This window comes from Rattus norvegicus, chromosome 7 (genome assembly GCF_036323735.1).
Source record: "Rattus norvegicus strain BN/NHsdMcwi chromosome 7, GRCr8, whole genome shotgun sequence".
In the NCBI taxonomy this organism is placed as follows: Eukaryota; Metazoa; Chordata; class Mammalia; order Rodentia; family Muridae; genus Rattus; species Rattus norvegicus.
This window is the reverse complement of record NC_086025.1, coordinates 68997618-69013578: the sequence shown is the minus strand read 5'-3', so window position 1 is coordinate 69013578 and position 15961 is coordinate 68997618. Positions and strand designations below refer to the sequence as shown.

General features: G+C 46.1%; 1 protein-coding gene across 11 annotated transcripts in view; it reads right to left on the bottom strand.

Moving 5' to 3' along the window:
- Window positions 1-4: 4 nt before the first annotated feature.
- The window catches only part of Vps13b (vacuolar protein sorting 13 homolog B), a 576579-nt gene continuing 560622 nt past the window's right edge, over window positions 5-15961 (bottom strand). For all 11 annotated transcript variants that reach the window (XM_039079215.2, XM_039079218.2, XM_039079219.2 and 8 more), the window contains 6 exons: window positions 15769-15945; window positions 13622-13792; window positions 7701-7877; window positions 5589-5691; window positions 4682-4931; window positions 5-1369 (listed from right to left, as the gene is read on the bottom strand). In XM_039079215.2, the coding sequence (XP_038935143.1) occupies window positions 1124-1369; window positions 4682-4931; window positions 5589-5691; window positions 7701-7877; window positions 13622-13792; window positions 15769-15945 (1124 nt within the window). In that variant the 3' untranslated portion in view covers window positions 5-1123. The remainder of the gene's footprint in view (window positions 1370-4681; window positions 4932-5588; window positions 5692-7700; window positions 7878-13621; window positions 13793-15768; window positions 15946-15961) is intronic.

Here is a 15961-nt window from a genome sequence, read left to right as displayed (position 1 = left end):
CTTATCCATGGTCAGTAATTCAGGAATACCTTTTATTTATATAATAATTTCCAGCAATATGTAAAATTACCATAAACCATACAAGAGTCAGTACATATTTACATTCTTAAAAATAATTCTTGAGATGGACAAAAATGATCCTTTCCTAAATGTGTAATAGACCAATTGCAGAGATGATCTTCATATTTGGTTTGAATATGAGGACTTGTTTTCCAGGACTGGTGCTGTAGTATGGATGTGCCCAGTAGACTGAGAGTTGTTGATCAGTGGCCTTTGAAATCAATGGCACTGTCTTACTGTCACATTTGTCACTGTTGAAGGGAACAGACTGCAGGCCTGTGTATGAATGCCAATGCCATCAGTGGGTAATGAGCCCGTGAGATTCACTAACATCTGAAGGTAGCTGGTGATTCCAGGTCTTACACCAAAGCCCTCCTTAGCTGTCAAACAACACTTAGCAGACACAGGGATCTCTATGCGTTAGCACATCAATTCAGCAGAGCAACTCTTTGGACTGAAGGCCCTGCCAGTCTTAAGGTTGAAGTCCTCACTCATCCCCAAACAAACATCACAACTCACATGTATGTTCTGTTCTTGTTGGCAGACACAAACGTTACTGTTCAGCTCAGTTAAGCACAGCTTTCCAAACTATATCAGCAGTTAGACGTCTGCCTTCCAGAGGTCAGGAGAGCACAGCTGAGGGGAACGTACACTGTTCTACTAAAAGAGTGAGATTGTAATTAAGTGAAAAATTCAAGTGAAACAGCAAAGTTCTAAGTATTGAGAGGTGGTGGAGTTTACTTCTTGGTCTGCTGTCTAAGGCCTGTCAACATTTTACTGTATAGCCGATCATTAATAGGTTGAAACTCCAGTGAAAACGTATGCACATGTCATAGAGAAAAAAGGTTTCTTGTTATGGTAAGAACACAACAACATCCTTACAGGGTTTCCTGATCATTTATTCTTCTCCCATTTGGAATTTTTGTTTCTTTTGGGGAGAAGGTAAGATGTAAATCCCTACAAACTGAGTGTGCCCGTAACTAAAGAAGTGTTGGCCCCGTGTCTGTCAGTGTTGAGTGTCAGAACTCCCTGTTGCACATGGAGATCCAACACCACCTCTGGCTCAGAGGAAGCCTTTCCTCAGGGCTTTATTCCTCACCATGGTGAGTTTGCTAATGAAGACCTGTGCAAAATGTGGGTCAGCCAAGTAACGGTATGTCTTAACAGTGGCAGGAGGGGGCTCCAAAGCTACCACAGCGCATGTTTGCATAGAAGAGCAGCTGGGGGCCAGGTGACAAGATGTTTTTGCAATGTAGTCCACGAGTCTGTTAAACTGTTGCTCTGACAGTCTCTCCCGGGCACCGTCAATCTGGGTTCCAAAAACAAAGGTTCTTTAATTAGTTGCCATCAAAATTACTTTCCTGGATCCATTTATCCACTGTCTCCTAGGTCATCTAGGAAGCCACTCTGTCTAAGTCAGCCACTTCTGAGGTAAACCGATGCCAATGCACTTTTAGCACACACAACTAGATCTCCATGACACCATCAGGACAACCTCCTTTGAATAAACGGTTCATTTTGCATAAAATCCCCATGTTTAAAGTTAATGATTTGATAGTACTATTAACACATTTGTCATTGCCTTTTACTAGACAGCCCAGGAACAAAGGAAAAAAATACCTCCTCAGCTTAAATGTAGTCAGTATTTGATTCAGCGTCCCAAAATAATAGTTGCCCTGGTTCCCAGAACCTCGACATTTGACAGAAGGCAGAGAAGAGTCTGGTGGCTTTGGGCAGAACACTTTTAAAAAACAAAACCCCCACCTTCTTGAATTGTAACATTTTCTGTTTTATAAAAACAGAAATGCTAGGATTTAAAGCCAGAAAAAAATAGAAAAACTGGGCAGAGGATGGGGAAATTTTTATGGCAACGGGAGGATGCAAACTACATTTATAGTTCATAAAAGTCTGGCTCATCTTCAGTGGAGCAGGGAAGGGAGATAGATACACTACCTAAGTTCTTAAGGAGACTGCGTGAGGAAGCACCCTTCAAAGGCACTTAGGACCATAAATTCTTCCCACCCTAAAGTCACTGCGATCTAGAGTGCAGATCAAGCCCAGTGGAGAATTTTCAGTTGGGCAGTGGTCTGCAGAATTTAGTAGCCACTGACCTTGTTGAGTGCGTGCGTGTGCGTGTGCCTGAGTGTGTGCGTGTGCGTTTTAACCTACTAAATACTTGCAAGGCCATTCTGGAAGAATTTTAACAGGAGTGTTTTGTTTCTCAGGGTTGTCGTAATGTAAAGAGTTTAAGCATGGCCCAGAAAAAATGAAGCTAAAAGTATAAGAAGTTGTAAAAGGCTACAGAGAACAGTGAAGGATCCTGCTAGAGGTATAAGTTAAGGCTTGTGTTATAGTCTGGGTCTTACAGATTTCAGCTTGAGAGAGGAAAGGAACCCCTCTAAGAGTCACTGACAGATGAAAGCTGTGCCCCACCAGGCAAAGGCCAGAGTGCTGATGATATCATTTGATGGGGCCAGCATTCAGCTGGAGAGCTTGAATATACAAAAAGGCTTAATTGCTCCTCCTGAACAGCAGCACAGGAAAGCCTGTGTTGTGAAAGGAACCTGGCCAAGGAATAAATTGACCTCCTGACTCATTTTGAGCCTCTCATAGGGGATTTTAATAATGTGCCAGGCATATTAAGCAATTATCCCTAAAAAAATGACTGCATTTAACCAAGAAAAGCAATACAAATTTAAATCCAAAACCTGCCATATTTGAATATGCTCAATGATGTCATTTACAAATTAATTCCTTCCAGAATTCAAAGGAGTTCTGTTTCTAGCCTCAAAGGTGAAAGGGCATGCTACAGAGCTTGAAATCCTGCTCTTGGTGTTCACAGCAGAAACCTCCCTGGCCAGGCTGTGGATCTGGACTGTGTTAGGTTCTCGTCTGAGCAGGAGGTGGGAGAATGGTCAGCATGCCTCCAGCAGCTCTCCTCTCCTGAGGAGACACTGATTACAGCCCTCAAGGAAGGGCCTTTGGAAAACGCCCTGCAGCTTCAGCCTTCTTCCTTGGGGTAGGTGAGAAGGGAGTGGTTGTGAATTGAAGGTAAGAATATGACAGAGCAATACTGAGAGTGCAGCCTGCAGCTTGATGCTTTGGGTGTCTACTCTGCACAGACAGGCGTGAGCTTGGTGCTTGTTTAGTGGCTGTCTGGAGGGTGTGCGCTGAGTGTCTGCCCCTGTAACAGCCACTCCTTCATCTCTGGACATCAGCGGGTTTCGGTGCTTCCACATCTTAGCCTCACCCTTCAGCTTCTACAGACGTGTGTTATCGGAAAAACCGCAGGCTCAGTCCCATTCCCCGGCTGCCCTCATAGAGATGCAAATGAGGATGAGAAGTAGACACCAGTAAAAGGTGAATGAATCTCATAGCTGAACATCTGAAGTGTGTCTGTGCCAACTAAGGGAAAGACTAGTCACAGATACTTCTTGGGGCTTGGAGGTGTCTCTAGGACTAAGAACTTGAAGACAATGCCACTGTCCTTTGCCAAATCCTGTAGCCAGATCACTGCTGCTTTATTGTCAACTGGATCAGAAGATTTCTGGCAGAGCTAACAAAGTCAGCCTGGACATCTGACCCCTGTTTATTCCCAGAAAGTCATCAACTGAAAGCAGCAGTGTAGTGTCGGTGCCAAGTTCCAGCTTACAGCCTGACTGATCATGGTCCAAGAGACAAGAGAGATCTTAGGAGATGTTGTGGCTGGCTGCTTTCCATCCACCCAATAGTGTGAGGGAGACGGTCTCATATCAGGAAGAATACCATGGAAGAGGGAGTTGGGCAGGCCCTGTGGGGGTAGGCAGGGGTAGTTTTGTAATCATGGTTATCACTCTTCAATACTCAGTAAGGACTCTTTGAAATCAGTACTTAGGGTGCACGGCTCAGGCCATCACCAGGGAGGTACACAGGAAGAGCGATTTCCCAGTGGGTGCATCTGCTTATTGTAGGTTGGACTGACTTAGGAGAGCAGGCCCACTCAGCTCAGGGCTCAGTTCTGACCTGAGCATCCATTCTATGTACATATTACCATGAGAACTAGATAGCACATCTAGAGTGCTGTCCTCAGGAAGCACTCCTATTTACAGGACAGGGTCATGTGTCATCCCTTGTGGGAAAGGAAAACAGGTGCTGAAGGCAAAGGAGGAGAGCATATTCATTCACTCCAGCTCTTGGGTTGGTCCAGGTAAAGGAACAGGGAAGGGGAACATAGCAAAGCCCCACCTGTTGTGTCAGTCTGCAAGCACTTAGCCTCCTGCCCTTGCATGGATTCCCTCCTTACATCTTTCATTGCTTCACCAGCCTTCTATACCTAACACTTGTAGTCGCCCCATGTTGCACAGGCCCTACTTGTACTGCAGCTGTGGAAAGTCTTACTCCTTACTACCTTACTCCTCATTCCTCAACCCCATGACAAATGAGTCATATTTCACACAGAAGCTCTCAGCCTGAGACTGGGAGTTCCTCTGACCGTTTACCTGGTTCTTCTCTAAAGACTTCAGATGTACAAATGGGGCCTTTCTAGTCCCTTCTAGTCTGCCTCGTCCCCTTCACAGTACTTCCTGTCCTGGTCTCTGCTTCCTGAAAGCTAGCCCCAGCCATCCTGTTTTTGGAACTGTACCTCCACATCGCAGGCTACTCTTGGTTGCTTGAGCTGCACAGTGAGCAGGTTCTTTTGCTTGGTGTCCTGTGCACAGTCGATCTCTGTGATGGGGAAGGCTTGTTGCTGCGTGTCCTCACTGATGCTTACGACAAATAGCACTTCTGATGTCAGCAGCAAGCACCCTTCGTGCTCCTGGCCTGAGCCCCTCACCAGAACCACATCCAGGGCCATATGGACTTCTGGTCTACCCAAAGACTGAAGCATTTTCCTGGTTAAAAGGAAGAAGTTAAGGTCAAGAGCAAGCCAGAAAGACAGAAAGTGGTTGAGCTTCACTGTTTATCAGTGATTGGCGTATGCCCTCCCTCCCCATAACAAACAAAACCAAAAAACCAGCCATTGCTCAAGTGCAAAGTAAAATGTTAACTTTAGCTTAATTGTGGTATTTGCTATAGCTGACTAAAACAATACTGCCACTTTCACGTTGATTCTTGCTTCTGGAGAGAAGATAACCTATGCTTCAGTTAGCTATGCTCCTCCCATGAGAAATGACACCCCAATTAGAACTCTGGTTCCACAGGGGATCTCGATACTTGCTGCAGAGCCAGATTTAAGTAATGTTTATCCCTAAGACCAAGTAGAGGAGATGATTTTGTTTCGTCTCCCTGTGTTGTCCAAGCTGGTCTTGAACTGACAATCCTGCCTCAGCCTCTTAAGTGGTTCTACCACAACCAGTCCACAGAGCAGTTTTCTATCCAGATTTAACCTGGAAAGAATAGCCTTTCCCTGGAACTGCTCAAGATACCAGTGTCAAAAGCAGCTGTTCCTTTGGTCTCCCCTGGACATGTGTCCATTAGCATGAGAACAAGCCAGGGTCTATCAGCAGACAGTGTAAATGTAAACTGAGCAAGTGGCTCAAGGATTTTACCAGACATATTTGACGTGGCTGTTTGGAGCCTGGTCAGCATATAGATGTGTTGGTTGGCAGCGTTGTTTGGGAAGCTGAGAAAGTCCAGCTCCATGTAAAATACCTGCGGTGAAAAGCAAGAGGTAGACTACTTATTTTCTGGAAAACAGTTCTATGCTGTAGCCATGCTATCTTACAGCTATCCATCAGATATTACAGATTCAAAATGAGGCCACATCTTTGGACATATGAGTATAGATAACCATTAAACAACTGCTTAGCTATGCTGATCTTGCCTTAGATATGCTTAACACTTAGAGCAGCCGTTCTGAACCTGTGAGTGACACAAGCCTGTCATAGAGATCACCTAAGGCCATTGGAAAACACAGATACTTACATTTCGACTCATAACAAATTACAGTTATGAAGTAGCAACGACAATAAATTTATGGTTGGGGTTCACCGCAAAAGGAGGAGCTGTCTTAAAGGGTCACAGCGTTAAGAAGGTTGAGAACCACGGAGTTAGAGGAAGCCATGCTCCTGAGAGAACTGGTCATGAATAGTATCTTACATGTCACTTAAAACTTAGGTGTTTGAAAAGTATTACTTGACTTTGCTGCTTAATACAATATTTCTATGTCTGATATGAGTGGCTAAAAAACAAAACAAAAAACCAGCTATGTACAAAGGCACATGGTTTGCCTAGATAAAGTATTTAAATTTAAATGACTTAATCCAGCTGTTAAACAAGATGCTGTATACATTTATGAGTGCTCTTGGGACCTCTGGTTTATTCCATGCTTTCTCTGGTGCCAGTACCAAACGAGGGCGCCCAGCAGCAGCCACATAAGCCTCCCAAGAGACTCTCCAGAACCAAAGATGGTACAGCATGTGTGCCTTCTGAGGGCTCGTAAATGTTCATAAACAAGCCATAGTCATTAGGCTAAGAGTTAGTGGTTTGTAAAACCTTCAGTGTGCTAATAAAAGTTTTACAAGAGTGATGGAAACCAAAAAGGCCATGTGAAGCTCTGCTCTGAGATTCTCTTACATAAGGGCTGAGTTCCTAAGCCCTGGGAAACATGGTAAAAGACAATGTTAAAACCCAAGCAACTGAGGAGGTAGAGTTTTCACTCTATTCCAGTTGGTAGCAAAAAGAACACTTTCTCTTAATGAGTAAGGGAGAGTTTAACTGTTCCCACCTGAGTTCTAGCAGTTTGTGTTGTCAGCTTCCCTCTACTGAACCTGCCATCCACAAAAGATGGCTTGGAAAGGTGAGCAAAGGCATGGCTGTCAGTGTGACCTCTCAAAGGATGTGTGCCCTGATCAGGCAGGCTGTCTCGTCAGGACTGAGGTGCAGGGTCCCTGCAAGGAAAGGGCCTGCTGATTGCCTGGCCATGTACAGAGAACGTGCTGTCTGACAAGTGGGTGGCCCTGCCTGTGGTGGTCTGAGATGCCAGTTAGCTTGCCTGTTGCCTGGACACAGTCAAGTTTTAAGAAGAAAGGTAATTCTAATCATATGTTTACTGCAAGGTATTTTAATGTACTCTGCTGGAGTGCAGAAAGAAAGCCAGGGAAGTGCTTCCTTTCACACCATCACTTATGTACATCTGGGGGGATGTCCTGACACTGCGACAAGCCCCAGGTCTCCTAGCATCAGCTTGGGAAAAGGGCTTTAGCTGCACACCGTGTGCCTTTGCTCCCATTGGTCTGGAGACTCAGACCTGGAAAGTGTAGCTGAGCCCAAAGATCAGCGTGCATGCCTTCTCCTCTTCACAGGCAGATGTCCTTCTGACTTAGAAATGGTTTGTCTGCCCCACTTTATCTTAGAAAAAGTAATCATTCTTTTCTTTCTTGCCATACTGTTTGGAATTTCTAACCAGTTACTTTATTAGAATCTATTAATTGCACTGTAAAAAAAATTGGCTCGGAATATCTGAAGTTACTCGTTGATGCTCCTGACTGGCAGTAGTTATACTCTGTAAGGGAACACTGGGGCACAGAAAAGTGAGCTATTGCTTACTCATTTTATGTCTCACCTCATGCCTTTGTGAGAAGCTAGACTCAGAGGACCCGAGTAGGAATGCACATTGCTGATTTGGCTTGAGTAGTTTATTTTTTTTTAAACCTACTCACCGTAGCCAGTCTGTGACACAAGTTCTGCAGCTCCTCCAATGGGTTTGGTGAATACCCCCATGATTCCTTTCCCCACGCCTGAGATGACACCTTTTGCCTTATGTCCGGCTGAAGCTTGGGTCTCAGATGTTTTCTGGAAGTTCTGCATTGGCTGATCAACTATACCAGCAACTGCACCTGAAATAACAAAAGCTTTCAGTGAGGACAGAGCTTAAAGACTCTTGGGTACACCTCAGTCTGGAGCTCAGTTTACCCTAGGATAAAAGTGGCTCTCTGCCCTCATTAGACAGTTTTGTTTACTTATAAGTACACTGAGGGACATTTACACTAGATGGTTCCTTATAAACACAATGCTCGGATTTTGTTTGGTTCACAAGCTAAGACCTGGAAGCTTGTGACTATTCTGGAGTGTTACCCATGTGCCTTTCTGCAGAAAGAAGGGCACAATTTCAGGAGAAAGAACCATCAGGAGAGCCTGCATAACCAATAATCTTGACTGTGGGGGTGTGGAGAAGGGTGTGTCTTCCCCCAGTGCTTTCTGTCTTATCTCCTTGAGACAGGGAGTTCCACAGATTCTCAGGCTTATGGTTGGGCTAGGCTGGTTGGCCAATGAGTGCCCGGGATCTATCTGCTTGTCTCTCCCCTTGGGTGGTTGGATTACAGTTAGGAGTTACGCCCTGCTGATTTACAGAGTACTGGGATTTCAATCAACTGAGGTCCTCAGAACTCCATAGCAGGCACTCCTATTCACTGACCTGGTTCTCTCTGACTTAAAACAATTATTTTCTAATAATTCAATATTATCACTGTTGATATTTAATGAAAGTAATTGTTGACAGATTATTTTTATTATGGCTAGTCTATCAAGTGCTTATGAACTGAGCACTGTACAAAGGTCTCCACCCACGTGAGGTCATTTAGTCCTCATAATCCTATGAATAAGGCCAAGAGATGAGAGGTTAAGGGATTTTCCCGAGGTCGCACAACTACTGAGTGGCTAGGCCTTGATTTGAGTCCAAGGATTTGCTTGATTTGCTTACCCAGTTTATCAAACAGGTTCCTTGCCTGCTTCTCACTTCAGCTGAGGTTTGGCCACACTTGACTTCAGAGTAGCCATTAAAACACGCTTGCCTCATGAATTGCTGTGCAGCTTTACCATTGGAGCTACCGTTTCTAACTGAACTGAAGGCTGTCACAAATGAAAGGCATCCCTCTGCTGCCAACCTCATAGGTCCTCTTCCTCCAGGGGTCAATGATAAGGTCAGCAAAGGGCTCGTGCGTCCTGACTTCACCACACAGCAGAGGGCTTCTTACCTCAGCAGAGATCGTGTTTATGATTCCTGACAGTTCCTTGTTTCAGCCTGAGCCTGGCAGGAATAATGCAAATGTACGACCCCTTGGTAGAGATTTCAGTGCACGTCTAATCCATTATTCCAAATGGCACCAACTCAAAATCTCTTGGGTCAAAGGAGATTTCCAGGTCTCTGTTAATGACCTGCTAATTTCAAGCAATACTCCACTGAGCAAAATATACTGAAACAAAAGACTAGACTAGTTCCTTCAGGTCATATCCAAGGGGACTGTTCTTTATAGGTTCCAGCCCTTTGGTTTTTAGCAGAGACATTTTAAGTTTATGAATTGACAGATCAAGAATTTGCCAGAGGTGACACCCTAGGGTAATGCCACTCCAGCCTAAAGAAATGATGGACTGAGGGGAGACTATAGCTTCCAGTTGGCCCAGCTTGTCTTGGCTCCTAAGAACAGAGTGTCATACTTCTAGCAGCCTAGGCAACTGGTGCTATCAGTGGTTGAGAAGATTCCTTCAGTTAAAGGATCAAGGCCTCTTCTGCTCTCCCTGGAACAACCAGAGCCCATGGCAACACAGTGTGGGTGTGGGCACGGAACAGTGCCACGAAGGCCTCGGTTTGGAGTCTTTGTTGTCATACTAGTTTTCTAAGTCACTACAGAGGCAAGGATGGCTTTGACTTCCTGGTCCTTATGTTTCTACCTAAGAGCTAGGATAATAACTGAAAGTACAGCAAATTGTTGTCAGTGTTTCTGGTGGAGATGCCCTTCCAAGTATGGCTTTCATTACAGCTATTGACTTGGGTTGGGGTAGGTGTTTGCCTCATTTAGGATCTTCCCCCATTTCCCTATCATGTGCCCTTTATAGATGATAATATCCACATGGGGTGCTCACCTCTGCCCCCTTCAGTGTAAAGAGGGACCTTAGTGAACCTCCCTTGATCTCTGCTTTCTTGTATTCACTTAAGGCTCCCATTACAGTGGCTTTGATAGATACACTCCTGGACAGACAGAAAAGTGGGAACCCCAGACTCATTCCAAGACAAAGTTAGAGAAAGATTCGTCAAGTCACTTGCCTCCAGTTCAGCCCCAGACTGCAATGGCGACAGCCACCCTCAGACAGCCCAGTGACTGACCATCAGGTGTCATGGGCTCCTGCTCTGTGCTAATGATACAGAGAACAGAAGTTCTCAAGAGATGAATAGAAATCCCATAGTCTGTAAATCTGGTTGGAGAGAGGCAGCTTCTCAGGGCTTTAGGAGGCCAAATACCACAAGTGGTAAATTATTTACTGTCATATTCTCTGCTCTAAGGCTTTAGGTAGTGGAAACTGATCTCAAGATTTGTTTGTTGGCAAAGGGCCTGTGGAGTGGGTGGCCACGTGGAGAGTGCTGTAATGTGAGGAAGTGAGTGGAGGAGGGAGGATGGCACATGAGGGTGGGGCACCCACTGTGGACTGAGCTAGGCCTCACAGCAGGTTTCCATCCTCTGAGATGTAGGAGGCCTGCACTGAAGAAACAAGGGACTACTGAGTGCTTCATTCTCGTCTTCTGACTTGCCTTGGAATCAAGGACACTCTACTAATCTATTCTGGTGGCAGCTTATCACACAATGCAGTGTTGTTGTTCATAGTAGTAGTATAGGTCTGAGCTAGGACACCATGCTGCTGGGCTATCTACAAGTGAGACCTGCACAGTGCTTGGGGCCAGTTTTCCTTGTCAGAGCAGATAGTCAAACCAGGAAGTAATTAAACTTGAATCTGTCAATCTGCAAGTCCCAAATAATTGAAAACCCAACTGCTGCTAGCCGGTTTGATGTTCAAGGGCCTCCTCCAGTGTACCTCCTCTTTTGCTCTTGATCTATTATATTGATCTATCTATTGGGATCCTAGTCAGCCTCTCCCCTTCCTCCTGAGGTGGGAGTAAGTACAACTTCATCAATTCAGCTGGGCAGCAGTGTTCTTGGTGGGTGAGTCAGGGCTTGGGGGACCATGGCAGAACCGGGACATGGAGGTGGCCAGCTTTTCTTAGCTAGACTCTAGGGCACAAAAGCATGTGTGGCAGTTTGAGGAAACGAGGTGGATTTGGCACGTGTAAGCAAAGCCAGTGCCCGTTCTACAGGTCCCACAGTTTCCAAACATGCAAAAGCCCTGGTGGCCTTGCGGACTTGGACCACATGGCCTGAAGTAGCTACAGAAGTCTTTGGGTTTTCAAGGCCTTCATAGCACTTGTATCCCTAACAGGACAAAAAGGAGGTGCATTTAGGGGAAATGTATTTCTCCTGCCCTTGGAACTCTCAGTTGTTTACTCTCCTGTCCTGATTGTGTCTAGGCGGGGAGCCCTGAGAGAAGGTGGTATAAAGGTCTGGTTCTTGCTGGGTAGCTACTTAAATTGAAACCAAGATTGTCAATGTGGAGTGTAAAGAAGGAAGTGAAAGGCGTCAGTCAACCCAAAGACATGCTATAGATAAATCCTCATTACAGATTGCTTATGTAAGGAAAAGTCTGGGCAGCAAGAACTGCAGTCCTCACTGTGGGCTCCAACTATTAGACACCAACCTCAGTGAGGCACTGAGTTACACGTGGCAATTCTAAACACTTTCTGGGGACCAAACTGAAATGGTGACATTGAGACTTGATTGCTCTCTCCCTCCTGGCACACATCCGGCATTCTGGGACCAGACACTACAGGACAGCTTATATATTCTGTAACACAGACAGGCTCTTGAACCCTCAGAGGAAAGGAAGTCACTTCACCCAAGCTGGAGCTACTCAGTGTAAATTCTGAGAAGTCCAGAAATACTGGCAGCCCTGGAGGCAGTGGGTGTTAGTCTGGACTGGAGCTCCTGGCGGCCCAATATGCCAGTATTAGGGCACCTGAGAGTAGGGGTAGGGAGGGTATTTAAAGCATCCTCAGAACTCCACAGCTTTCTGGAAATTGACAGCATATGAACCTATTGCCGTCCTCAGCCCAGTGAAGTTGGTTAGTAAGACACCATGAAAGCGCTCTGCCAGAGGAAGTGAGACAGTGGCCAGAGCTTTTCCTTATGGGAAGAGTATGGAATCTTGGAGCCTGAGGGAGTCAGGACCAGGATGGAGGCAGCCTGTGACGGTCAGCTTCGATCTCTTGGACAGGTTAAGAAAGCACTCAATCCCACAGTAAAGGGCATTTAAGGCAACAATTCTTAGCTTAAAACAATACAAAGTCCCCATATAGCAAGCTTGGGGCTCCCAAGATAACTTTATTGTCACCTCCCTCTGGACAGAGTAACTTCACTGGACTAAACTTCCCCAAGAACATGCCTGCGGTTGCTCAAATGCTACTGAGCCAGGATGTTTACAGTCCCTTTGATTGCAGAACATAACACCAATTTGTTCTGATTCTGTATGTGCCCTGTGGCCCCTGCCTTCTCATTGTTTCTAACAACTGTATTATCAGCTCCAGTTTATAATCAAATCAGGATTAAAGAAGTTAAACACATACCTAAGGTCACAAAGAAAGGACTTGGATAACCTAGCTCGGAGTCCAGAACCCTGAGGGGCACAGTCTACCCACTGCCACACCCCCAGAATGCCACTGCATCCTCCCGAAAGGAGTCCATGGCCTCTGGGTTGCAGAGTCAAGCAAGGAGACTGCTAGTTTACCCAGCTCTCTTCATGGGTCACTGGCCTCCCACTTTCACACATTATCAAACAACACACTGCACACCACAGACTTACTGCTTAACTCATCTCTGGCAAGTCAGCCTGCACTTGTAACATTTACCGTGTCCTCCCACGGCCTCAGCTGCTGCGCTGCTGCTGAGGGGCTGCATGGAGAGCAGGCCAAAGGGGGGAGGAAGGCTTTCAGCCTCACCTCTTCCACCCTGGGCTCTGTACCTCCATGGTCACTTTGATCTCCACACTGCACACTCCCTCAGATGCATGAAAGGCAGGGTGCCAAGCAATATAGTTTTAAATTCCTTTGCAAGCAAATAAACAAAAAACACCCTTGAAAAATCCTGCCCTGCAAATTTCTAACTCTGAAGCTTTCTTTTTATAGATTTTTCCAAAGCAACTTATTTTCAAACACTTGAAATACCCACGGCAATCTTCACCTCTAACTATACTATCGGGCTGCTTGACAAACAATAATTGCTTTGAGATGGGCTGATCTGAAATAAATAAATCCAAGGGGAAAGCTGGCTCCTGACCACAATTTACACAGTACGTGCACACTGCTCAAGTGCTGCTCAAACAAAAGCAGCCATGGTCAGGGGATACATGCTTTGCCAAGGTTGCTGGTAACTCACTTCTAAAAGTGTGTAGGGGTGTCCTGTGCAATTGTCCTTGGCTGTGCAGACTATCTACCAAGACCCATGTGGAGTAGGGAAGAGCGAGCACAGGTGTGTCTGATAAACTGCTCCCAGGCAGTCCTGATATGCCCTTCCCTGTTAAGGGGCACCACAACTCTATCACTGGTCCTGCTCCTCAGATGCACTCCAGACATCACAGCAAGGGTCTGCTGCATCACAGCTCAATTCTCCCTGTCAAAGGTCAGGAACTTCATAACCATTCCCATGAGCAAGCCATGTGGCCATTGCTGAGTGCAGACAGACAGGAGTGTCAAGTCCCTTACCGAGCAGGCTGATGCCTAGCCTGGACAGGCCCTGTCGCAGTCCTTCACTCAGGCTTTCTGGGAGCTGCCGCCGCCACTCCTCCTGCCGGGTGTAGTGCTCCTCGTCCAGTGAGAGCCGGTCCATATTTCGGGCCAGGCTGGTGGCCAAGTTGGTGATGGACGTCAAGGTACCTGAAGGCACAAGATCAAGGGTTGGTTTCCTTGTCACGGGTTGGTGGACTTCAGGTGGTAGCCTTGGAGGTTTGTAGGGTGGGATGAGGAGAAAATATACTGACAGCACTTGAGTGTCTTCTTGACCTGTTGGGTAGGGAGCCCCAGCCTTCCCTTCCCAGGCATTTGAAACAAGAAGCACAGCATTTGAGCACAGGAGCTGACATTCTCCAGTGGGCAGCGGAATATCCTTACGTGGCTAAGACCTTTACACCTGGCCAATGGTTTCCCAAGACTTGGGGAAATATTTCTGAAGTCCTCTATGGATCCTACTACTGACTACACCCCTAGCCTACCTTCGTTTCTGAGCTTGCTTTACAGGTTTTGTGTAAGGTTATATTCCTTAGTCCTCCGTAGACTGCCAAGAAATGTTTCCATTTTAGGACTAAAATTCTTGTCCTTTTTTTGTGAATTCAGTCTTCCCTCTCCTTCCTGGGGTTTCATATACAAGCTTACATCAGCTTTGAACTTGTGATCTTTCTCAGAATGCATGACTACATCTGGCCATGACTTCAGTCTTAATAAAGGGAGAAACTAAACTATATCACTTGGCATTCCGAGGGAAAAAAACTATTTGCTACAGAAGATTCATGTAGTTTTGGTGATCAGGACATTGACTGATGGAAAAGCCAACAAAGGGACCCAGGCAACAATTCTGTTTGGTTTTCCTAAAAAAGACAACTTCAGCCACAGGCTCCAACAGTCCCCACCACTCCAGCAAGTGTATATGGAAGACACCAATAGAGAAGAAATGGCAGGTGCCACTTCTGAAGCTACCACTTTTATCTGTGGTCTGAACACCCAGACATATGAGCACACAGACACACACACACACACACACACACACACACACACACACACACACACACACACACACACACACTCATTCCCCCCACCCCCCGCTGCCTCAGATTTTGCCAAGCTGGGAGAACAAATGTAGAGTGCAGTCAGGATGCTAAATAACTGAGCTTCAGCTTCAGGTGTTTGTTGTCCTACTGTAAAACAGAAATAGAAGAACCTCAGAGGTCCCACGCAGGACTGAGAAGCCCACCAGGCACACATCTGTGAGATTCTAGTCCACGCCCAGGCCTCCTGGGATCAGGGGCTGGGGAGGCTCCCTTTCATTGTGCATGGAATTTGTTTTTATTGCTCTGGCTGCTCTCTTGCCAACCCCCCACCATGAGCCCCCATCCTCTCTATGGATCATGGAGTCTCACATTTCAAGCCTAAGTCTTCTTTTGAGGCCTTCTAGAGACTTCCGTAACCTGCCCACTCATAACAGAGTTATGGTATTGTCTACAGTAAAATGCCTTTTATGGGCAAGAAGGCCTTTGCCCTGTTTTCTCTGCCTCCCGCTGAGAAGAAAAGGGGACTCAGATGGCCCTTGTTAGTTTCCCAGTCACTGCCAACCTGACCAAAATATCAAGCAAACACTGGATGAAATGAAAACATTCTCCTGGTGGGAAGCAGTTTAGCCTTCGTGCCTGATGGCCTGTCTAGACCACAAGATGGCACTGTGGGTGTAGGGAGTGGGAGCGAGGCTGACCTAGTCAGCTTCCCCACCACAATGTATCCATGTCCTTAGACAGTTATGACCACTATATCTGCACTTTAGAAATATGATGAGGCAACTGGTATAGTCCTGACTTAGCAGAAGTCACAAACACCTCCAATATTTCTATATTTATTGTACAGAATAAAAATTGAGCCAGTTCATGCTTTCCCAATGAGAGGTTTAAAATCCTCAAGTTTCTGAAACATTTTTATATACTACAGGCAAGCAGTGATTTGTTTAAAACATGAGATTTGCTACAAGCCCAGCATTTCCCAGCAACTTAATACAACATCAGAAGCTGGAGGCTGGGTGAGCCAACTGAAAAGCATGAACTCTTGAAAAACACGACAAGGAACAGCAAGGACCTGCACCAGAGAGCTACCTTTGGAAATGTGCCTGACGAACGATGTGGTCCCTCTGGAGACCCCGCTCACGAAGGCTCCTGGGCCTCGGGTCAAGCCCTCATAAGGAAGCCTGAAGAAGTCCGAGATCCCGTTTCCGATGCTTCTCACTAGGCTGGCAGGGCTGCCGAGGATTTCCAGAGACCCCACCACCCAGCCTGCAACACAAAGTGA